This window comes from Notechis scutatus, chromosome 2, assembly GCF_049901735.1.
Source record: "Notechis scutatus isolate UNSWTSFEM ecotype Mainland chromosome 2, rNotScu1.2, whole genome shotgun sequence".
NCBI classification, from domain to species: domain Eukaryota; kingdom Metazoa; phylum Chordata; class Lepidosauria; order Squamata; family Elapidae; genus Notechis; species Notechis scutatus.
This window is the reverse complement of record NC_142010.1, coordinates 109,694,243-109,720,460: the sequence shown is the minus strand read 5'-3', so window position 1 is coordinate 109,720,460 and position 26,218 is coordinate 109,694,243. Positions and strand designations below refer to the sequence as shown.

Here is a 26,218-nt window from a genome sequence, read left to right as displayed (position 1 = left end):
AGCTGAAAGACCAGGTGAGGGAAAAATTGCCATGGAGAGAAATCTGTAATTGCTTTGACACTGAAACAGATAAATTTGACGCTGACTTGATGGCACATAATTAATCAAATGAGCAAAAAAGAGCCCAAACTGTTCAGAGCCAAAGGTCAATCTGCTCTGCCATTTTTTCCAATAGGGGACAGCCAACTGCTTGTAGAAAATGAAAAGAAGATGAAGGAAAAGGAGAAGAAAGAGAAGAAGTAATAAAGAACAGGTTATGAGGTTCACAGCCATCTCCCATTACCTTATGTTTAAAAACATCCTATGCATGAATGTTAAATTTAACATTAATTCCATTTAACTCTATGCTTTGTTATGATTCATATAATACATTAACACATACTGAATTTGATGTGTGAATTTAAATTATTCTGGTTCAAATAAATAATGAGTAAACAAACTATGACTTAGTGTGTTGTATGAACTCTTTCATAGGTACAGTAGTTTAAGTCTTGAAGTGAATGTAAAACTAAGGTAAGGTTAGACTGAAATCCAAAACTAAAGCAAAATAAAGTTAGAGAAGCTACACTCAAGATGTTAAAGGTCATTTAGAGAAACTATACTTGTTCTTCTGCAAAGTGTGTGTTCTTTCATTTATTTAATATTTCCATATTTTTAATCATGCATTCTACCAAACTAGCTGGGAGAAGTGGTTTGTTAATGTCCTGGATATAGTCCTGATTTACTTCTTATTGTAATTATTAATATAATATTGGTTTGTCCTTCCTTCTAATTCTTTAACATATGGTTATACCTTAACAGTATGGAAACCATCTGGTTTAATTTTCAGAAGATAATATGGAGTTAGAACTCTTTATTTGGCCAGATCTCTCTCTCTCTCTCTCTCTCTCTCTCTCTCTCTCTCTCTCTCTCTCTCTCTCTCTCTCTCTCTCTCTCTCACACACACACACACACACACACACACACACACACACACGTGTGTATGTGCTAATGTTTTACTTCTGTTAATAAAATCCTATTTAGCAAGGTCTCTGAATCCAAACACTGTTCAAATCTGCTACTATCAATGCAGATGATAGCAAAAGTCCTTTTATACAGCAACAGAAGCAGGAATGAAACTTCTGGTAAGATTTGCAGAATCAATACAACTCAAGGTCTCTTTCTGTGATGTCATCATTGTGCCAGGTCCTATAAGCTACATCACGGGTGTGTCAAACTCAATCACGTCATGTGATGTATCGTGACGTACCACAACATTTTTTTGCCTTTGCGAAGCCTGGGTGGCTATGGCCTGCGTGTGACGCATCTGACTCCTGTGGGCCAACAGTTTGACATAGTAAAACTGATTTACATAGTAAAATGTGAAGAATAACCTGTATGTTTGTTGATCATACTTGACATTATTAGGGGAAGTTGCACTCTCTGATCTGGGTTGAACTGGGATTTTCTAGTAACTATTCCTTCCAAGTTGGATTTTCTTTTACTGTTCAAAAAGGTGCTAGTCATGGAAATATGTCTGTGAACAGATATGAAGAAATGGGTTAAAAGAGAGGAAGCTTTTTTCATGTTTTAATAAAATGGCAACTTTGAATAAAGAAATAAAAAATCAAGCACTACAAAACTGTCCTAACTTTAGCCACTTTAGTAACCAAAAGCAAATGTTGATGGATGTTATATGCTTTCAAACATTTTGTATTTCACGCTGTTACTAATGGATGTGGGGTCAAAGGCTTCTGTTTGATATGAAGAGAAGGACTAGGACTGACATGATAGTGATCTTCCAATACCTAAAGGGCTGCCACAGAGAAGAGGGAGTTAACCTATCCTCTAAAGCAGGGGTCTCCAACCTTGGCAACTTTAAGCCCGGTGGGGAATTCTGGAAGTTGAAGTCCTCCAGGCTTAAAGTTGCCAAGGTTGGAGACCCCTGCTCTAACGCACAAGAAGCAATGGATGGAAATTAATCAAAGAGAGATCCAACCTAGAACTAAGGAGGAATTTCCTGACAGTTAGAACAATTAATCAGTGGAATGGCTTGCCTTCAGAAGTTGTGGGTGCTCCATCACTGGAGGCTTTAAAGAAGAGATTGGACAACCATTTGTCTGAATTGTATCTCCTGCTTGAGCAGAGAGTTGGACTAGAAGGCGTCCAAGGTCCTTCTCAACTCTATTTTCTGTTAATAATGTGGAAAGCATTACAAGCTTGCCTTTCTTGAAGAAAATTCATTGGCACCCTGTCGACATGCTTAAGTTTCTATTTATATTTCAGTGCTTATTGCAAGACATTTGTACACCCAATTAAAACACAAACACTAACACCCCATTACTACTGTCTTTTATGTATCATGAAGCAGTCTTCCACAGCCAGCTATCTGTGTTAGACTTCAATAACAAGAATTCTTATGAATGATAGACGTCGAACTTCAGCATATCTAGAAAGCACCGGCTTAGGGGAAACTCATAGATAAATTACTGATTCAAGCACTGTAATATTCCTTTGAAAACAATTTGAATACTTGGATTATACTGATCAGCAGCTCAATGCATTTTTGGAAACTATGGTAATCTCTCTGCTGAATTGGCTCCTCTCCTTGGTGTTCTTCCTGCTTCGATGTAATTGCTTCTATACTCACTGTAGCCCAAAGACATTAAAATATTTGTAACAGGAGATAATTACTGAATTTTCAGTTTGAGAAATATCATTCTAATTTTAAAAAAAAGTTTTTAACTTTATATGTGAGAATGAGGATGCATAACATCCAATTCTTCAGGAAAAGTTAAACAAAAACCGGCTCTCTCTGATTTTCTAAAGAAAGGTTGGCAGGCAAATTTGTGTTACTTGAATGTATTCTAAAGTATTTATGCTGCTGAAGAAAATTAAGAGCCAAAACCCATTCTATGAAATTAGTGTTCATTCCCCATCTCTCCTGACTGTAGAACTACAAGGAAAAGCAAACCGCATTGGATTTAATTAAATAAGTAATTCCTAAGCTAGTTTAGCCATCTAAAGCCCATTAGAAAGGCAGTTAGAGATAGCTAAAGTCAAGAGCTTCCATGAATACAATGCAAGTAGAAAAATTACAGCTAAGACTTTTCAGTTTTTTAATTCATTACAACATCTTTTCTCAAGCTATTAGTTATATGTTCTAGAGATGATTGATTAAAGACAGATATTTTTTCTTTAACTATCCAACAATTATTTAAAAGTTATCTGATAAGACAATAATTTTTGACATATTTTCATTATCTGACCGCAGAGTTTTAAAGAAATAATTGCAATCTATGTGGTCACTGAAGTATGGAATAAAGTTTGGAGTTTACCTCAGAACAATTAACCTTATATCTTCTTCCAAAACATTACTTTATTAAGATTATTTAGTCTGAAATAAATATACTTAATATTCTTGTGAAAGAGACATGAAGAAAGGAAAACATGAAAACTGCTACACAGCTAATTTCAGTGATACCTCGATACTCGTTAATTGGTTCTGGGAGACATGATTAGTATCAAAAACATTGAGTACAAACAATTTTTTCCTATAAGGAATAATATAGGGAATCACAAGGCAGTTGACACATCTACAAGTTCTAGCTTGTATGTTGGGTACCAAACAAACGATGAGTACCGGGACAAATTTTTTTATGTCAAAATACATCAAGTATCAAATCTGATCAGTTTCAAAGCAGCTGAATACCAAGGTAACACTGCAGTTGTCTTGCCCAGTACCACCTCAACATATTGGACCAACACATTCTCTGCTAAAGGCAATCTTTTTTTAAAAAAACAAAACAAAACTCTTATGTATATTAATCCAAAAACAATTTCTGCCTTCCTGTCAAGGTTTCTTCTCTGTACAGCGTAGCAAGACTATCTATTTGCCCACATGATGTTTTGGAGATGGAATTCCTGCCTTTTAGGTATCATTGATTTAATAGCAAATTTTCACTAATAATTAGTCTCAGACTCCTCTCTTTCTCTCTTTCTCTTTCCCCACCCTGTCCATTACATAGTTGAACTTGGATTGTTAATCATCCACTATATATTGCTTTTTTCATACTTTATCTTCAGTTATATATTATTCACATAATATACAGCCAGTGTGGGATGGCATATTATTCTGAAATGGCTAAATGCAAAAACCTACTCTTACAACTGATAAAATGGTTGTTGTGAGAAGCATACATATTTAATTCCTTGGTATTTTATTCTTCGGCTATTGTTGACTCCTATTTCGAACAAACGTATTTGGAATCGGGATTAGCTAAACTTCTCTGTTTGAACAAAGATAAGGTTTATTATTCACAGTAGCATTTCTGTAGCAGCCGTCAGACCACAGCAAACTCTTATCCCATTTTCTTCTCACAACAAATCCGTGAGGTAAAGCTGATGATAAAACAAATTATGGTTCAAATTGGGGCTGAGGAGGAAGTTGAATGAAAGGCCAAAATATTGATCTTATTTTGTCATGTTGCTCTTACAATTTCCCCTTGGAAGCAGAATATTCTTTTTTGAATACTTTATACTTTCTTCAGTACTGAAATCTGGTTAGCAACTGTTTTCTTGTTGGCACAAAAAGCCAGAGATAGCATGGCTAACTTTCAAAATTATTTTTAGTGTGTTTGCATGCATGTGTGTTTGTGTGTGAGCTAAAGGTAAAGATACCATTGAGCTGCTTGACTCCTATGGGTGTGTGTGTGTGTGTGTGTGTGAGGGAAGGTTTATTTTTAAAAATGTCTAATTTGTATTTCAGAAATCTAAACGAAGGGCAGCTTATTCGGATTCAGTTTTTCTTTTTTCCCTCCCACTTTTCCCTGCTTATCCGTCATGCTTAGATGTGGTGAGCAAAATCCAAACAGCATTTATCTTTCCAGGCTACTCTGGAGCCCTGCTTGGAAATTAATTTCAGCATGGCTTGCAGGCTGTAAGAAACAGGGTAATCTCTGGTGTTTTTCTATGTACTGGCTTCTTTGCTTCCCCTGGAGTGATTCTATCATTTTCCCTCCTGCCCGCCCTTGACATCCTTCACTGAGTAATGACTTTGCAGTCACTGTGTACATGCACAGAATGAATTCAGGGCCAGTTCTTCATAACTGTGCACTGTAATCTATCCATATATTCTATTATGTTGGCTTGGCTTGGCAGACAAATCATGTCACCGATGCCACAGAAATTTGCCAGCTTTTTAAAAATCAAGATATTTTTTTAGCTGCTGGAATGGGTACTTATCCCAATCCAAATATTCTTTATATCTGGTTTCAGGTGGGAGTGGGGTAGGGAAGGGAGATAAGTAGAAGCCGGACTGAGGTACGAAGTCTTGTTCAAGAGAAGTCAAAAGAGAAGGAATAAAACCAAAGGCAATTAGGGATTTGAATACAGATGTTCATCACTGTATTAGTCCCAGGGAGATTTTGTTTCACTGATGCACAAATAGCTAAGTTTGTCCAATGTATCTACATGTGGTCAGAACTGAATTGAGCCATATATAGGCAAAGCTTAATACATATCACAATCAAGCAAAACAATAAATTTCTTCTGAGGTATAATTGGCCCTTTCCAGAACAAACTAGGTGCATGTACTGGGTGAAATAACTTTGTTTTTCTTCCCTTTCTCCAAATGAACTTATATTTAACACCAAGGCAGCAAAATTGAATGGCAGTAGTGATACAGGCAGAATATCAGCATACATATTTGCATATGTAAAGGGTTGACACATATGCTACCCTAGTCATTTGCAGAAAAAAAGTGTGTGTGTGGGGGGGGGAATTAATGCAAGATATTTCTGTGAGGGCAAAAATAATTCAGAAGAGCAGAGATTTCTGATTCCCTGTGGACATTTTTCTTGAGATCTGCTTTCTCATACAGAAAAGTCTGAAAACAGAAAGACAGGTTTCCTACTTCTGTTGTGTTCTTTCCACTATTCATTTAGAATATAAATGTCTGGCTGGGTGAGGAATTCTGGGAGTTGAAGTCCACAAGTTTTTAAAGTTGCTCAAGTTGGACACCCCTGATTTAGAACCTTAAAACTGAATTGATGGCCATGTTAACAGGGCAGCAAAGTTCATTCTCTCTTATTGTTCAAGACACATAGCAAAGAAGTAATCTGAACATATATATATACCCATCTCTAGAGAGCATTCAGTATAGTTTAGTTTTATTCATTCTCCTCTGTCTTTAACTTTGGCCTGTCATGCCATAGTCTGAAGATGACCTGCCAGTTCCATTTTGTATAATCTGTGTTGACCTTTGGTCCAGTGGAAACTGAATGTTTGACAGAAATATAGAGATCAGAAACCTGGTACTTTTTGGATCAAAAGACAATCATGGGACATTGTCATGGTCTAGGAAATTTTTAAAAAATAGATAACTGTACAAATTTATCTTTGTAATTTTTCTGTGATTATGTAGTATATCTCTGTGTAAGAAAGTTAATTATGTTCCAGCGTCCTAAAATTGATATTTTATAAAGAAAAGTATCAGATAACATCCTGGATCTTTATCGTATAACATATTTTGACTTTTAGAACCAGTTGAATGGGTACTTCTACCTGGTAAATACATTGTAAGCCTCTCTCTCTCTCTCTCTCTCTCTCTCTCTCTCTCTCTCTCTCTCTCTCTCTCTCTCTCTCTCTCTCTGTGCAGCTATGTATAATAGTTAAAATACATTTCCAAATAACAATAAAGTGATTCTTATGAAAAGAACCATTTAGACAATCAGGGTTTATTGAGGAACATAGTACAGAAATGGAAAAAATTACAGTTTTGTACATTTAAGTCAAGAAAAACAAATGGAACCATGACCTGAAATTTAGGGCCATATCAAGGGAAAATTATGCCCTTGCATGATCTGCATCACTCAGCACGGGGGAATTAAAATTAAAATCACTACAAAATGATCCTGATAGATTATTTACCCCAATTCCCTACTCAAAAATAAAAAGTTCCATTCAATTGGGAAAAAAGTCTTTTGGTGTGAATTCAAGAGGTTCACATATGGGCTGTTGGTTCCTTTTCTGAGTATTTTGATCAGCTGCTTAAAGTTTGAGGGAATATCCTGGGATACATGTGCCTTACCTTGCCATGGTTAAAACGCAAATCTTAGCGCTATCAAAAGGGATGCTCAATATGTTTTGTGGAATGAATACAAGAAGCATTTAAAAAGAGGAATAGATCTCTCCCCCCCACCCAAAGAACATGTTTTAAAATAGCTGAGAATGAAACATGTTAGGTTTAAGTTAAATTCTTCAGATTTTTTTTCCCAGAAAGCAGAAGATTTGTAAGAAAATGAATTCTTCCAATTCCACTCTCCCTACCCAGAAAGGATCTACTTGAAACATATCTAAAGATGTGACTGACAATCCTGCCGTTGTCCCAACCGGACAATGAGATTTGCATTATACAGCTTTCAAACAATTAGTTTTTGGAAAATTTCTGAAAAACAAAACCAGTATAATTTTCCACAGAAAAACTGATGGAAAACTTTAAGAAAAACTGGGAAGATACCACCATACTACATTTGTGGGTGTCCTCATTTTTGCAAAATCCAAAGTCTTCTCTACTCTCTAGTTAAATTGGATATTCTTGGACTGACTGCAGGGTATTTTTCCCTGCTCAGAACTCTGAGAAGTTGCTATAAACTGACCTAACAGTTTGTTGGAGAATATGCTTGTTAAATAAATGAAAGAATCTTACTTCTCTTTGAATGTCAGTTTAGATAGTCTCTAAGTCAAACTTTGTATAATAGCTGAAAGCTATGGCTAGAGTTACTAAGGTTTATTAAACTTAAAAATGGGAATTGTGAAAGGTCTTGGATTAAATTGGAGCAATAACATTGGAAATGTATTTTTCCTGTCCAAATCCCACTCCACCAAATCAAACCTAATTTATAATTGGGAATCATTTCAAATCCAGATCAGTTCAGTGACTATTTTTTTTAAAGCCTGGTCTTTTTCTCTTTGCATAGCTCTTTTTACTCTGATTTAGGGGGGAAAACAAAAAACTCCTTTTACCAATGTAAAAAGAACCTCTTCCACACATCTCCAAAAGATTCTGAGTTCTCAAGGTAATTTTGACAGAGACATGGCCATTCTACACAGGGTACTTCAAAGGATTATTGGTAGTGTGTGGAGCCCAGTAAAGTACTTAGGATCGGTAGGCTATAGAAAAATAAATTAGTCTGGAGAATCATCCTACTCATAGGCCAGCTCAGTTTAAACTAGCTTTCCATTTCACTTATCTGGTGACATATTCTATAGGCTACATTCACACATCACAGTAATCCATGGTTTGAATCATGTTTTTTTTTTTTTGTAAGGAAGCCATGCAACATGCAAAGCTGGAAATCATGGTTTTCAAGCCATGAAGGCTGGGCTTGTACTCCAAACTATGTCAAAGCTAAACAAGCCACATTATTGCTTAGTGCCCTGTGTAAACTTAGCCATTGACTTCCTTCTTAAGATTCCTACATAACCCTCTCCACCCACTGCCCTCTGGCAATTTTGCCAAGAGCTTTCCAACAGAGTGAAGCATCCAATTATCCTTTACCTGACACCGTTTGCCTCCCTTACACCAACCCCCTGGCTATTAACCTTCACGGCAGACTCAGGAGACAACTTCAGTCTCCTATTTTACATTGATACAGCCACCCAGCTGAGGAGCAGATGGTGCCGACAAGCTTCAGCAGCCCTGTTTGGATTTATCTTGGCTCGCAAGTTGCAGTGTTTCATCCAGGAGTATGATGTATATCTTTTTCTATCAGCAAAGAGCTAAGCCAAAACCATCCCTTCCTGCTAAATCCCCCCAGTTGTACACAAAGAATGAGATGACCTTTCTGGCTGAAATATTGATTGCCACCAACTAAGCTACACAGAGCATATTTTCCCCTCTCTTTGCTACTCAAACTGTTGAAAATCGAAATGCAATGCAATAATTCCCAATCACAGCTAATCCACCGAAGGAAACAGTTACTGGCTTCCCACCCGGTCCCTTGAACCAAAATTTGGCTTCTTGTGGTCATTGTAAATACCTGATCAGAATGGAGACCCCAACATCCTCGCAGTTCGCATAGACTCTGTTCCACGTCTCTTGAATCACCTTCCTTTCGGCATCTGACAGCTCTTCGCTTCTTTCCCATCTCTCAATCTCCCTTTCTCCTTGGACTTTCTCCATGAAAAACAGCCAGCAAAATCTTCCAAGGAAGCCAAGAGATTAAAAAGATGTGTGAGTCTGTTGCTTTGTGGGTTTTGTCTGTTTCTGTATGTATGTGTGTGTGTATGTGTGTGTGTGTTTCCAGCAAGAAGAGAGAAGGTGCTCTGTTGGGTTGTGATGGGGTAGCTGATACTTGCCCTTGCCTTGTTCCTTAGGTCTGAGTGGCTTCCTATATAGACAGACCGAGATATGTAATAGAGGTAATTAGGGAGGGAGATGGTGTGTGATCAGATTTCAGATCTTCTGGAGCAGTCCATTGCTGTGGTTTCCTTCAGCTCAGCATGTGTGTGTCTGCATGACTCGGAAGAGAAACTGGCAAAAAGTAGAATATTCAAAGGCACTGCAAGACCAGCCTCTTTACCAATGTGAGAATGTGAGCTCACTTTTCATTCTCCTCCCCTCCCTCCTCCTCCTTCTCCTGTGTGTGCATTTGTGGGTGAGTGAGTGAGAGGGGGAGAGGGAGAAAATGAGTGTCAAAAGCTCCTGCTTTGACTATTTTATGCCTTGTGTGCTTTCCCTGTTTTCTGCATCTGCAAATGGGTTGGAGAAAATGCAGCATCTGAAGTGAACAGTTAAACTTATCCCAACAGCTGGCTTAGCTGAGATGATCTTTTTATGGCTTCCCACCCGCCAACATCTGCTTAGATTGTTTTTATCAACAGCAGCAAAAAATAAAAATAAAAAAAAATCCTTATCTTTCATGGTCCCCCCTCCTTTTTATTTTTGAGGGAGGGAGAACTGGGAGGAAAAAGACACTCTTGAATCAATGTTTATCTTTTGCACCATCTGAATTATATCTTTCCTCTGAAGGAATGTTTCTAATTATACAAGGCTTGGTTTTGTTTTGTTTTTTACTTCCTTATCTGTAAATCAGATATTAGAGGAATAATCTGGTTGAAAGCACTTGTGAAAGAAATGTATTAGCTAAAAACTCTCCTTTGGGTTTTTAGATTGGAAATAAAATAGTTTTTTTCAGTCAAGAATGAAGGAATAGATTAAAAGCAAATATTGTTGCTTTGTGGGAATACTAGTAGATTTTTGGCTGGCTCAATGTGTTTGTTTGTTATTCCAACTTGGATTAGAAATACTGAAATGTAATTCATTTTTCTCTCCCTCCCTCCCTCCTTTTCTTTCTCTCTTTTTGTGTAAGCACATGCAGACCTAATTTAGCTTTCCAAGAATTGATGCCTTCTAGGTTTTGGGATTATAACTCGCAGAACTCCATGCCAGCATTACCAAAACTTGCTTTTGGCTAGGACCAATAAATAAGTTCTGCATTTATAAATATTAGGCTATATATGTTACAGTCCTGGCCAAATCATCTGTTGGAGGAGGACCAAAAGGAGTTGGAAAACATTGATCCTGCCCAAGAATTCCACCATTTCAGCAGATGCTACCTTTGAAACTTACTTTCAAAAGAAACAATGTTGTGGATCAGAGCCCTTGTGTCAAGCTGGGAAGGAACAAAATTTGCTCAGTGGGAATCAAGCCCTTATAAAATTAATTTCCCCAATGAGCTTCCTGCTGGACAGCTCCCCTTCTAACCTGAAAGTAATTATTTTTTTTATTCCTAGGGCTGTTCCTCGCTAAGTGTCTAGGCAGCAAGAGTGTCAGGATTGACATTCTGTATGTTGTTCTTCAAAGAGGGCAGGCATGGGTGAACCATCACCTTCCAAACTGCAGGCATGATTATTCCAAGGAAGCACCAATATTTCTCATCAATACTCTGTCAAGTTCTGTTTGTTCTTATTCCCCTTGGAAGTCATTGAAATGTCTATCCATTCCAAAACACAAATCCTATTACTGTGAAAACTACAAGAAAGTTTACCTCAAAGGACACGATGTGTTGCTGTATTTAAATGAAATACACTACTTTTTCAAAAGAGGCAACCCTTTGGTTATATTGTGGGTTACATGTAAAAATTCTGGTTGTTAAGATTTTGTTATAGTTTCTTCCCTCAAAGCACTGAAAGCACATTTTGGCTCCTAAGAAAATTCTTACCCATTTATTAATCTTCTGGGAGAAATAGGCTAGTGGACTAGCAGGCCGCTTAATGCAGCCTTAATAAAGAACTGCATCACTAGAATTCAACTGATCCCAAAGGATTTAAATAGTGAAGCAAAAAATTCAGCCCAAACTAGCAGAAAAAATGATACAGATCTGTATCATAAATATAATTCAGATGTTTCAATCTTCTTAAACAACACAGCATGTTTTGTATGAAATTGGGAAGATAAGGGTGATTGAAGGGGCACATTGAAGCTTGAAGTTGCAAAGAAACATGATAAATAGTAATAACTATTTACTCAATGAGTTTGAACCTCCAAGGCTAGATGAATAGCATCCTAGGGTATTGGAAGAACAAAGTGATAGGATGACTAATTATGATAATAACAATGATGATAATAACAAATTATCACAAATTTAAAGGGGGGCAGGAAAGAAGGACCTGATGAATTATGGCCAGTTAATCTGATACCAACATTTAGAAAGGTTCTAGATGTAGAGATTCATCTGCAGGGACTTGAAAACACAATAATTATTAAGTCAGTATAGATTTGTTACAAGACTAATTTCACCTTATATTTTGACTGGGTAATGCTTTAATTAAAAAAAATATTCAAATATTTTTTTTCACCCAAATTCCTCCAAATCAGTTGACTTTAACGAATAACTGTAATGGGGAGAAGGAATAGCCTTGAGGAACAGAAGGAAGACCCGCTATCAAGATAACAGTCAAGTGAGTCACAGCTAGAACTTTAACCTGTGTAACCATCTCAGGCAAGACTCTCCCAAATTCTCAGGAAAATAAAGGGAGGGAAGGGAGAAGTACATTCAGATTTGTAAGAGTCTGTTGCTGTAACAGAGGTAATAAAAGTAGTATTAGCATTTGCACCATTTGAAGAGCTGCCAATAACAGAGAGATATCGAACTCATATGAATATTTTGATCTTCGTATTAGCAGGGAATAATGCATGTGGCGCAGATGCAGGTGAGGCTGATAATGTAGTCTATGTCCCCTCAACGTTACTGAAAAATATTACCTGAAAGTTTGATTGACCAAAAGCTATGGTGGAAGGTGAGAGGTCTCCAAAATCTATTGGGTTGTCTTTGAAGATAACCATGGAATATGGGAGAGTGTGACTTAGAATGTACAAGGAGTAAAGAGGAAGAAGTAAGGAAAATTAGCTGAAAGTAGAATCACTGCAAGAGGAGAAAACCAGTGTCATATGGAAAAATATTAAGTTAAACTCTCATTGGAATGAATAGAAAATAGAGGTAGAGAAAGAAAATGTGGGAGCGGCATGGAACACTTATTGGGACCCAATGTCACCAAGTAATATGAAAATATGAGAAAGAATATTTGGTAGAATAGTAAACCATGGTAATAGTAAGTAGTAAATATGGAAACGTAATCCATTATTTGGATGACAAAAATAACAGAGTTGCAAGGGATGTTGGAGGTCTTCTAGTCCAAGCCCCTGCTCAGATAAGAAATCCTGTATCATTTCAAATGGTTATCCAATCTCTTCTTAAAGTTTCCAGTGCTGGAGAATTCATAATTTCTGGAGACAAGTTGTTCCTTGATTAGTTTCCATCAGTTGCTTCTTGTCCTGTCTTCAGGTGCTTTGGATAATAGGTTGTTGACCCCGTCTTCTTTGTGGCAGACCCTTAAATATTAATGTGGTTATCATGTTACCCCTAGTCCTTCTTTTTATTAAACTAGACATATCCAATTCCTGCAACTGTTATTTATATGTTTTAGCCCCCAGTCCCTTAATTGTCTTTGTTGCTCTTGTTTGCACTCTTTCTAAAGCCTCAACATCTTTTTTATATTGTGGCAACCATACATATTAAAAGATACATGTGAAAATGCATATAAAAGAGACACTGCTGCAAAATATTAGGAAGAGAGAAAGAGGTTGTACAGTATAATTCTTCATAGAGGAAAAGATAGATGCAAACAATGTAGTCAACACAGACTACTGTTAAAAGAACAGAAAAGGGTAGGTTGTTTTAAATATTTTTAAAAAAATGTTTTTGGATTAGAGGAAGTGGGCTCAGTAGAATGACTAGAATTAAGAACAAAGGTGTGGAAATGAGAGATTGCTAGAGAAATTTTGAGATATTTGCATGGGAATATAGTAGCATCTCAAAGAATGGTGCTGGAAGTATTCATGAAAAAGTGATGTATAGGAAGTCAAACATGTTTTCAGAATGTTGAAAAATTGTCAGATGTAAATTGTGTAAACAGTAAAAGGTTAAAATATTAGTGGTTTTGCTTATGACATGCCTATGTGATGAATTTAACACAGAGAGAGCCTGATTATGTGCCTGACAACTGGAAAATGCAATTTCCCCAAAAAGACATGTGCCTGTAGTAAGAATAAAAACTATAGGGAGATTAGTTTGCACAGGGAGGGCATTTGGCAGACTTGTGACTGAATGACTGTAAAAAGGGACAGCAAAATTTAGGAAGCACTGTACACATTTATATCAGGTACAGGACTGAAAACTAGATTTTATCTCATTAGCAAATCACTGACCGAGAAGGGCTGCCCTTAGCTTTTGAGTGATATGCTAAGATTGCATTCCAAAGTCAAGGAGGCCATGATAAAAAAAACACTGCAGGATAAAAGCTGGGTCTGATTAAATATAATTAAAATTAAATATGGTTGATATGATTACTTCCTATGTATTTAATCATCTCACCCTTCAAGATTACTATTTGCTTTTTGGCTTCTTGGCTCAAGACTTGTGGGGGTGGGTAGGAATGGGGGCAGTTGTGCACTCTTAAGTCAAACTTATGAAAAGTTTCCAATTGGGATGTAATCCAGGATCATACTTGTATGATTTTAACAACTCCATGAGTGTCCAGAAAAAAATCCAAATGGTCTGGATGATTTCCAAACTGGAACTGATCCAGTCCAAGCATTTCAAGGAAAAATAGTTTTATGTAAAGTATTATTTTTAATCCTTAAATAATACTGAAATCAAAATAAAAGTTTACAGGGTGGTTTAAGGACCAGCATTGCATCTCTTTCTGACATTTAGATCTGAGATTCTATACAGAATCTCTATACAGAAGGAAGGGCTGCATTTCCAGATACCAAATAAGTTACCAAGAGGTGTGTTGCTTGAGTTACAAAGGATCCATTTTAAAAGAGTAAATAGGAGGCTGGGTGAAACCAATGGAATAGAAAACAGATAGGAACCCATTGAGCAAAATCTGAAAACTTGCTCATGTTTAGAACAATCGCTACCAATAAATATTCAATGCACCAAAATTGCTGGGTGAATAAAGTAGCTTCGTATTACTATCGTATTACTATTGAGTCTAAAGCCTGTTTCAGTTTCATTGTACATCCCACTTTTCAGAGTCATTCTGTGGATAAAGTGCGGTAATCACACTTAAATCAAGCTGTATTTAAAGTCAAATCTTTTACATATCCAACTTTCATTGTGAGTCAGAATTACTTTATTACAGCCTTGATATTTCAAGAGATCCAATCAAATAGGTTTTCCCACCAGGACTTAGAAGCCCATGGAAAAGCGGGAATGTGAATGTGAACTATGGTTTCAGAATGAATTGAACATGTGATAGCGTGCATTAGCTCAATAGTTCTCATTGTCATGAGCAAAAAACGGACTCAGATGTTTGTGGAATAAGCTGCCTCACTCGTCAAGTATCGAGTGCCAACACAGCTCATTTTAATTCAAGCATAATATTTGCATATTGTGTTCCTTCCGATGCTCATTTCCAGTAACCTATTTATGAATAAAGCTATAATATACCTATGTGACAGATTATAAACGTTACTTCTTAATGAACAATAAAACAATAAAAACAAATGGGATGGTATAGAAAAAAATTACAATGAATGTATGTTTACTTCAGGCTTTGGACGCTGACCTGTTTTCATACTTTTTCTTTGGGTGCTATGGAATGTATTTGTTAAGAAGCTGAATATGGGCTGTCAGTTTCTAGTTTCGATCACGCTGGTACAGAACAAGAGAGGAGGCTTTATTTATATTTTTTTCCAAAGGAGAAATCTGATTCTGAAATGACACTCAAGATACAACAGATTGGAATACTGAGAGGGCAAGAAAAAAAAATCTGGCTTTGACCACAGAACAAACATCCAGTAGTAGAAGCCAAGTTCCACGTTCCTCGGGTTTCTTTTGCAAGACAGCAACAGCAGCAGCAAAAAACAATCAGATTGGCAACACCTCTTTGGAGCTATAATTACGACTTACGATCACAATTGGGCCCAAAATGTCTGTTGCTAAGTGAGACATTTGTTTTGCCCCATTTTGACCCTTTTTTGCTAAGTTAATCACTGTGGTTGTTAAGTTAGTAACATGGCTGTAAAGTGACTCTGGCTTCCCCATTGACTTTGCTTGTCAGAAGGTCATAAAAAGGGATCACGTGATCCCAGGACACTGCAATCGTCATAAATATGAGTCAGTTGCCAAGGGTCTCAATTTTTATCACATGACCATGGGGATGCTGCAACAGTTGTAAGTGTGAGAACTGGTCATAAGTCACTTTTTTTAAAGTGATGTTGTAACTTTGAATGATCCCTAAACGAACTGTTGTAAGTCAAGGACTACCTGTACTGAACAATTATAATATACAATTAAAAAAACAAGGCAAAAGGACACATGCTATGGGTGACATGTTGTTACTTATTGTGAGATAAAATGATTCCCCCAACCCTAGTTCAATATTTAGGGAAACTAATAGGATTATTTTGATTTTTCTAGGGCTTTCCCCCCTCAAATTAGCAGAGTGTGTACTTTTCCTTCAAAGGAATGCCAAGATAGGATATAATAGCCAGGTTGCAAAACTCTGGACCACCATTAGATAGCCATTAAATGCCATTAAACCTCTTTGCTGTTACTTCATTATTATCCTGGATTTTGTTGTCCAGAGTTGGTAACTCTAGAACTCAGCTGAAGGCATCTTTGAAGAAATGTCTTCCTTATCCTTTCTCTCTACATCATTATATCTTCTCCATCTGAGTCCCTGTACTCCTTCAAGAAAATGAAGAAAGGAGGGCCTATCCAACCCCATAGTTACTTGGTAGCTTCTGGATGCATTGAAAGAAAACTCCCATTGTTTCCATTCTGAGTGACAGGATAATAGTTCCAGAGATGGGCTGGTGCCAATTCGAATCGTTTCATCTGTACTAGTAGTTCCGACCACCAGCAGGGCCTGCCCCCTTGCTCCGGTGCTGTCCCATCCTATATATCTCACTCTCTGGCTTGCACACCCCACCCACGCAGCTCTGATTTCCACGCCTCGCCCATTCTACTCACCGTGGCTGCCTGAGAAGGTGTGTTGGAAATTAACGTGTGTTTAAAGCTGCGTGCATGCATGCAAAGTGTGCATGCATGCATGTGCTCACATTTTTGGTTCTGCGCTAGGTAATTAAATTATGTGAAGCCCACCTCTGAATGGTTCCAAACATCTGCACAACATGAGGAAATCGCTGTTCATTTATTACATTCTTGTCTTGTTTTCTATGGTACAAATGCTCTCAAAGCTATTTCTGAGCAAGCTTCCTAGGTACTTGGCTTCACCAGCAAACTTTCAGAGACGGGAGTGCAAAGGAAACTGAACGTTGCAATGACAAGTTCACCCACTCCATACATATGTTTATTTTAAAGGGAAATTGGTTTATTTCCCACATACAACCACACCTATATATGGCACAACAGCATTAGCTTGATTTTCATAGACTCAGGATTACATGAAATGGAGAAGCAACACCTCAAGAAACAGGGGAGGGAGGCTTCTTTATAGGCTCATAGATAGCACATGGATAGACATGATAATTATAAATAACCCAAGAAAGAAACGTTGGAGAGAATGATAGATGCCAAATTTGGCTGGGAAGGTAGCCCTAAAAAAAACCAGTTTGATATTTTGTTCAGTACCAAGGAAAACATATAGCAAGTCCAAAATGAAAGAGTACAAATAGATAAAACTAAATATTTTCAAAGAAAGAGAACAAGAATAAAATCTACTTACCTGTCCTAAAAAAGATGGATTGCAAAAGAAATTAAATTTCCCAGTAGCTGTTGGGCAAGATTACTTGTGTGCAAGTAGAATCTTGAATTCAGAATCAAATCTTATGCAAGGTCAAACATTTTGATAAAAATAGAGCTGCAATTATCCAGTAGTTACATTTAACTTGAGATTCACTCTTAACTCTTAGGTAGTAATATTTCCTTCCCCTTAGGTACTTTAGACCTTAGACCTAGGTCCATTAAATCTGGCTTTGAGACTAAATGGCTCTTCTTCAAGGAAAAGCAATGGAAAATACTTTATATCTTGCAGTAACAAAGCAACCAAGAGTGCCAAAGAGACAAGAACTCTGGATCTTAAAACATGAGGGAAGCTCTAGGAAAAAAAATACGAGCTAGTGCTAAGTAGGAATCTCAAGAACCAAAATGAATTCTAGATCAGTTGTACAGTTCTTTGGAAACAGCATTCTAGTCTAGAAACGGACGATTCTGCAGGCTGAAGAGTTAGTTATAAACCCCTGGACGAAGGAGAATCAAGGTGAAAGTCTGCTACAGCACATGATTAGATTAACCTTTGTAAACAGCAGAAGGTACTCAAATGGTAAACATTTGATCAACAAGACCAGGTGATTAACCAAAGGATCATTGACTCCTACAATTTGAATGAAAACAGTTCTCTCTCCCTGCCGTCCTCACCCCCATTTCCAAAGATGATTTATAGTCATCACTCTACCTAGGTAACCTTTTGGGTGTTGCTAGGTTGCAGATGATATGTGCTTATCTTTTCGGAAGGCATGTGCCTTTGAGCACAAATCTTCTGAATTCCCTGGGGAGGGGATTTTATCAGCAATGTAACTGGTGGCTATGTTGCTATTCTTTGTGTGAGGGAGCAGCAGAACAGAGATGAATTTACACATTCCTGATCTCTTTAAACTTCCACATAATGACCTTTCAATGAAAAACAGATCACTTGCCCAGATGAAACATCTATATAGCATACTATAGGAGCCCCTAACTGAATCTATCTAAATTCAGGTTGCCCATCAATCAAAATATATACACTGTCTTTCTTCTGTAATCTGGGGATCTCATTCTGGAAGGCCTGAATAGACAGAATTCAGCTTTTGTTCCCCCCCCAAAAAACCTTCACTGCTGGATAATTTCTGATTTGTAGCTAGATTCAGGACAGGGGTGAGATTCAAATTTTTTAACAACCGGTTCTGTGGGCATGGCTTAGTTGGTGGGTGTGGCTTGGTGGTCATGTTATTGGCTGGGCATGGCCAACTCAGTATCACTCACATCGAGGCACGCATCTCCTCGCCTGGCCTCTCATAACTGCGGGGATCCTGCAACAGTTGTAAGTGTGAAAAATAGTCATAAGTCACTTTTTTCAGTGCCATTGTAACTTTGAATGGTCACTCCACACAAGCAAAGTACCAGCAAAGGAGGGGAAAAAACCTCCAGAGAAGTTCCTGAGACAGGAAGTCTAGTCCTGCCATGAATTAATAAGGGTTAACGGAGAGGCAGTTTCTGTAAGCAACACCAGAATGTTTCCTTCCTGCTTTCCTTACAGGATTAGGCCAGTAATTTCTTCTAACAACCGGTTCTCCAAACTGCTTAGAATGTTAACAACCGGTTCTACCAAATAGGTGCGAACTGGTAGAATCCCACCCCTGATTCAGGAATCCGAAATGGAGAACTTTGCTTAGTAGGAGAAAGCAACAGTTGGTCTCCCCAAAGAGGCTGCTTTATAGTTATCCTCCACTTTCTATAAAAACTGAGATTAGTGCAAAATCAAAATCAAAATCAAAGATAAAACGTATTCTGAACATGTCCTGAAAGCAGGTAGTAAATATCTAATTTAGCTATTGTCTATTTGGATGTCTTTGCTATTGTTGAGTTCTCTGTTCTCCTACATTTTTACTTCTGAGATTTGACCTCAGTAAGGGACTTTCCCAAGAGTGCAAGGTTGCACTGGTCCTTCTTGTGTTTCAGGACCTGGGCAAGATTTCTTAAGTTCTGTATTTCTGAGCTCTGAGAAGGAAGTAAATGCTTAAGCATTTTACTTTTACTTTTCCCAGGGCTGAAGGGGGGCAGCTGGGATGGAAGTTCCCAGAACTTGCCAGTTGAAAATGTAACTTAACTCAGGATCACAAATAAGTATATGATACCTGGACTGCAAAATCAGGAGGGTCACTAAATGGCAGCAAAAAGATTCAGAAAAACTAAATTCTTCCTTGTCATCCAGTTATGGCATGCCTAATCATAATGATCTTTTATCTAACAGATTACATCTGGAACAAAAGTTCTAGATGCTACTCTTCCATGTCTATCTGAGGTGCACAAATACACACAACCAGTAGAGGGCCACGAAAATGTAGCACCTTCTGCAAAACTTTCTGCATTTCATGATTGTCCACATTTTTAGACTAGGTGTGGTAGCCCTAAATAAGCAACTGTGCCTCAAAACAGGAACAACCATTGCCATCAGATATCATGGGACAGGAATCAAAGGGGTAAAAAACCCAGAAGTAACAAGAGTTGAATTGATGAATCAAATTGATGAATTAAACCTCCATATTTGATTCCTTTCCCACAATACTTAAATGATATTGTGGGGAGGAAATCAACCCCCCCCCCTTCTCTCCACAAGTCTTCCTTCCACCCTAGTCTTCCCCAGAAACAGGACATTAAAATTTACAATTAGAATGGGCTTAACACAAAGAAATAAAAGTACTGGGAACATTCCTTCCAAGGTGATTAAAATCACAAAGCCCTGATTAAATAGCAAAAGATCCTTTCTCCCAAAGGATTTCCAAACACTTAAATATAAAATGCTGATTTTAAAAGAAAGGACTTCTGTTTTAGATCTGCATCTGATCCAAAACCTGAAAAATCAATGTAACTCTACATTTTGAAGAGGGACTGAGGAGAGAAACAAAATGATAAGTCATGTAGCTTACTGTGTCTATGTGTACATGTGCATAGGTGTACATGTGCATACACACAGAAATACATACATACACACAGAGAGACATACATACTCATAGATACAATAGGGTGTCAAGAGTTCAAAAGATAGTGAATGTTTGGACTTTCAAAGAGCCTTTGTCAAAATTCTCTTTGGCAGAAAAGGATTTAAATGGCAAATGCAATTTAATGTAAATAAATACAAGGTAATGCGAAAAGATTTTAGAGTGATTGCTCCATGAAATTTGATAGGAAAAAAAGTGGGGCTGCTGCAAGAAGGCAAATTCCAAAGAAGTTTAAACAATTTTAGTAATTTATCACCTTCTCTTAAAATACAACACATGATTTTTTTCTTTCCCTATATCATCTTTTACCTTTAAACAAACTTCATCATTTCAATCCTACCAGCAAAAGTTTGTTAAGGGTTATCAAAAACAACAACACAGTTATTTTATGTTAAAATAAAATAAAACACACCAACTTTATATTCCTTCCTTTTATTTTTAGCAATATTATTTAATCTCTTTAGATAATGACTTAGAATTTGTTTTCTTTTCATTTTTAAAAAATGTCTTCTTATAACATTTTTCAAAGCTTTTACAAGTCATTGTCAACTCACCCAGGTAAACCAGACAGGAAACACAACCAAATGAGCTAAATCCATTTTATTGTAAATGTACATGAACAGAATCTTGCAAGTTTGAAGGTACAAATTTTCTGTTGCCACTTTTCACTGTTTGATTCATTGGGGCAGGTCCTTCCTAAGTTTCTTCTTTTAACTGCTAAGCTGTTGGATGCTCCTGCCTCTTTTGTCTGATTGTTTCTTCTGATAAATATAAATATTTCTTTGCAAAATATGTAGCTAAACTATAGAACTAGCTATTATCAGATCTGGTGATTTCCACCAGATAAAATGATTTTTCAAAAGGTACTAGACAAGTTAATGGAACAGCAGCTGGTGGAAAAAGATGGTGACAGAATTCTCACCTGCTTTCCAGATTTGGCTAGGATCTAGACTAAATCAGCAGGCCTGGTTAGAAGTCTGATCCAGACCCTTTATTTTCTCATTTGTTTTTACCGAGCTAGATGGATCAGTGGCTTAACTCCATATAAGGTAGCTAGCTTTTTATATTTCTAATTTTTGTTTTCTTTTTTTGTATTATGTTCATTTTTAAATATGATGTCCAGGAATGTCCCAAAGGTGCTTTTCCAAGGCAACTAGACTTTCTTGGGTTTTTCCTTTGAATGTTTCACTTCTCATCCAAGAAACTTCTTCAATTCTGAAGTTCTTGGATGAAAAGTGAAACATTTTCAAGGAAAAATCAAGAAAGTCCAACTGCTTTTTGGAAAAGCACCTTTGGGACAGCCATGATCTGGATGATTGAGAATCTCCATAGACATGTCCAAGGATGATTTCTGAATGCATCATAACAGTCTAAAGCTGTTGAAATCACTGGGTGCAGCTGAAAACCCAGATCTAACGCTCCTCATTTGATAGAGTGGATGATCCCGGGCAGTACCACTTACAGTAACTTACAACACCCTGCAAGATAATGAAATCTCCCTCTGATTCAGTCCTTCTGTCCCTCCTTTAGAGATACACCACACAGCTGAGATCAAAACAAACCTTTTTTAAAAGAAGAAAATATAAAAATCATGAAATGTAAAATATTTAAGAGGCAAGAATTCAGTATAGAAAATAAATAAATTTTAATAGCTGTCCAGAACATGGGGAAGCAATGGCTTAAAAGAATTGACAAAAATTGCAATGCTCCATAAGATGGTAGTAGTCTGCTACAAATTTCTTGGATTTTCTGGCAAGAAATTAAAAAGAGTCCTAAATATTGTATAGTCCACATTACACTAAATTTAAAAGAAAGAAAATATCTTCATGTACAATCTGAGATTTGAATGTTTGAATGAGAACTGATAGGAAACTCAATTTACTATCTTGTATAAAGTAATAACAACATTAGAATTAAGCAGAACATAAAAAACACCAAAGCTCCTGGTTAGACTTTTGCCTTGTTCTTTGAAATAAGAGTACATCAGTTTCAATTTCCCTGGACTTACCACTTCTTGAACTATTGAGAGGTCTTGGGGACATGGTAAATCCCAATTTATTCTAGCATTCAACCACAAACTTCTCTGAAGTTTTCTCTCCTAATTTTTAAAGGATCATACATTTTCCTTTTTTAGCAGACGAATTGGCTTAGTATATGACCCAAAACATCCACCTCTCCCTTATGGAAATATGGATCTATAGTCTGGCATATCTGTCAACATGCTGTTTTCACAATAATTAGAATATACTTTACATGTCAAATCACCTATTCTAGTTGACTTAATCTGTTAGAACAAATTTCAGTAAAATGGGAGTGGTTTTTAGGCTGAATATACTATAGAATTGGCTTAGCAACACAGACTGATGTCAGAGACTAATAGCGTAGCTCAAAATTGATCAGCAAGGTGCAATAAATAGATCAACAAATACTTGTGAACACATGCAATGATATGTTGAATTATCTTGAAAAACCAAGTGAAGCACAATTGTACAATTGCAACTGTTGTTATAGTAATAAAATAGTATTAACAAAAAAAAAAACCTCACAAAACGCTGCTTTGGAAGGGTTTTTTCTCATGCTAAATAAGTTTTTGTTACTTCCGGACACAGCTAAAGAAGACTTTGTCCTTAGAAGACTTGGCATAGTGAGAAGTTCAACCAGGAAACTTATCTAGTTACCATTGAACAGACTAACACAGTGTTTCTCAATGTTGGCAACTTTAAGATGTGGAGACTTTAGTTCTCAGCAAGGATGACTGGAGAATTCTCAGAGTTCAAGTCCACACATTGTAAAGTTGCCAACATTGAGAAATGCTGGTCTAACTTATATCATAGGGTTGCTATGAAGATAAAAAGGAAGACAGAGGAAATGGTTTTGCCTTATACTCTTTGAAAGTAAAATTGGATGTAAATATAATGAAATAAGCAAGGAATAAATGGGAGAAGCCCCTCAGAAAGTGTTTAGAATTCCTTTCCATATATGCCATATATATTTAGATGAGTATAAATAACTATCAAAGGTAGATGAACTGTGAATGAAATTGATAAATATATGAAAGTTTACTCTCTCACATACACAAACAAAAAGATATCTCTCTCAATTATAGAGTTGAAGAAATAAATGACTTCTTGGAAACACAGAGTTTAACAAATGAGTCTGATTATTCCCAGCCAACAAACTTTATTCAGCACAGGAGGAAATATTATCTCAGAGGCTGGGATGCTTTATAATAACATACATCGGGCTGTCTACGAAAGCCTCAGAAAGTTCAGAGTAATTGGAAATAATAGAGGAAATCCTTGCTATCAACCACCATAGCAATATAGCATATTTTAGAAACTCTGAGGTCTATGGCAAAATAATTATTTTTCAAAGTATGTTGGGTATCTTGCCAGAAGAAGGAAGAAGTGTACTGCAATCAAATCAGGGCAATGTCTGAAAAAGAGGAAGAATGATATGAAAAAGTATTATCCTGATCAGCCATGGATCAAGTGTAACAATAAGATAGATGAGAAGTTTTAATATTAATTGGTTTTCATTAGACCTCTCCCCCATCCAATCCAGCAAGTTAATTCATACTAACAGGAAAAAAAACAGTCTTCTCTTGAAGGAAATAGGAATTTACCTCTTTGACAAAAATTACCAGCTATATTTTGTTTCATGAATGAAGGCGAATATATGTGTCCCAGGCTAATGTTGCAAGATCCAATCTGTGTTAGTCACTGGGACAAGAGATTTTTGTCTTCCGACAAAAAATTTCTATATTTTGTTTCTTCAAATGTGCCATTAACTATTGTCAAGCTTGCCCGTGGTGCAAAGAATGGGAAAGGATGTTCTAGGCATGTGATTTTGAAGAAAGAATTATTCTTCCTTTTTGGTTTTAACTCATTTGCCCTCTGCCCTTGCTCCTATTCTCAATTATCTCCATTATGAAAATATTTTGGAGATAGAACCTAGCCTTTGCATAATAATCTCTATTATTTGAAATTCAGACTTTGGGGAAACTGATAAATCAAAAGGGAGAACTTTTATAGATTGCTATCCTATTTATCAAGCTGGAGTTTTAATGATTGGAGGCTATTCATATCTGTACAAGGAGGAATAGGCTCAACCTTGACATGAATGAACAGATATAGGTGCATCAGTCTGATCCTGGTGATTTTCCATTTTTAGTTCTTAATAAGTGCTACATTCCCATACAGAACCTGTGCTGGTTAGACAGTATGCTAGTTAGGCAGTATATAGTTAGTTTGGGAATGAGAGCTGTCCCCTTAAGGGAATTCCTCATGGGAAATGTAGTTAATACCTCATGGGAGATGTAGTTCATGTCATGTGGTCACATCTATAATTCTGATTGGTCACTGAATTGACTTCTGGTTGGGCTGGGGGAGTTTTGGTTATTCTTACCTGGACCCCAGCATCATGCTGGAGTCTTCCCTTGCTGTATCATTATGGGATGAAGATAACTATCTTTTCACACTATGAAGATGACAATGCAAAGATTGGACATTAGATGAATCTCAGCATAACTGTGAGTTATACTTTGAGGATGCCTGATATAATCCAATAAAGTAACTTTGTATGGATGCCTTTGTAGTGTTGAGCTGCTTATCCTAGGAATTTTGGGATTATAAGATTACCTGAGACAAGAAAGAACCGGTGTATCATTTGGGGATCACAGCTACCAGAAAGGGGTTGCAAAGATTCATCTGGTTTGGCAATATCACCCTTTCCCGAGATCACAAGTTCTTACTCATGGTCATTCATGCTCTAATCATCTTAAATATTAATTGTTATGTCTATATGGGGCTGCCTTGAAGGCTGCTTGAAACTTCGCTTGGTCCAGAATGCAGCAATGCAAGCAGTTTTGTGTGCACCTTGATATGCTCATGCAAGAGCTCTGCTATGTCAGTGAGCTTCTGTGTGCAGTTCAAGGTGTGGGTTATCCTATACAGCTTTTCATGCCATAGGATCTGTAAATCTGAGGAGCCAAATTTCTTTCATCATTACTGCCTGTCCCTTTAAATCCAACAAAAAAGATAAGTAACATAATCTGATAGGAAGTGCTGTGGTTCCTGCCCTATGGAATACTCTTTCCCTGGACGCTCAGACTGCCATGACTCTGGGATTCAGCCAGTTCACACCACTTCGGGAGAACCGGTTGTTAAGTTTCTGAGCAGTTTGGTGAACTGGTTGTTGGAAGAACAGGGTGTAGGCAGAGAACCGGTTGTTAAATTATTTGAATCCCACCACTGTCTGCAGGCCTAGAAATGATCTTTCAAAATCTGTCTTTTCCCCTCAGGGTGTGGTATAAGTTGGTGATGTGCCCATGTTTTAGGCATTGTGCAGGAATGCACCCTTAGTTTTCTTAGTGTGGTGTTTCCCAGCATGCTGGCTGGAGAATTCTGAGAGCTGAAGTCCACATTTTTTAAATTTGCTGAATCGGAGAAGCATTGGACCAATTTAAATTTCTCTCTCTTTTGGGTACAGTAAATTGATATAATTTGTATAATTCATTTTTAGGCATAGTATTTGTTCTGAATTTGTATGCCACTTAGAGTCAGTGGTGATAAAGAGAAAGATATTGTGGCACTTAACACAGGCTTTGGTGTCAGAGGTTTTGAACACTCTTCCCCCCCCCTCTCTCTCTTTCCCATGGCCACATCAGGCATTTGGTTCTCAATGAGCAGAAACTGCCAGATAGCAAGAGTAGTGTTTTGATGCTCAGAAGGCTTCCTTTCAGGATTGCAATCTGAGAATACCTTGTGCAATTGGTTGCTGTCTTGGAAATAGCATATTATTTGCACAGAGCCAAAGAAATATCTGGAGTCTGTAAACAAATGTGCAGTTAGATCTTTTCTATCTTGCCCTGCTTCTTGAGGAAATGCTGTATTAATCATATGTTTTGACATCTATGAGCCATAGTGGGGAAGAGACACTAAAAAG

General features: G+C 37.2%; 1 protein-coding gene across 3 annotated transcripts in view; it reads right to left on the bottom strand.

Moving 5' to 3' along the window:
• Positions 1–17,815, bottom strand: part of CYGB (cytoglobin) — an 84,378-nt gene extending 66,563 nt beyond the window's left edge. The window contains exons 1-2 of one of the 3 annotated variants that reach the window (XM_087955728.1): positions 17,242–17,815; positions 9,021–9,182 (exon numbers count right to left, since the gene is read on the bottom strand). In XM_087955728.1, coding sequence (XP_087811854.1) covers positions 9,021–9,163 — 143 coding nt within the window. In that variant the 5' untranslated portion in view covers positions 9,164–9,182; positions 17,242–17,815. Of the gene's footprint in view, positions 1–9,020; positions 9,547–17,241 lie in introns of those variants that run through there. The other 2 variants (XM_026667522.2, XM_087955727.1) reach the window with 2 other exon arrangements.
• Between the last annotated feature and the right edge of the window lie 8,403 nt (positions 17,816–26,218).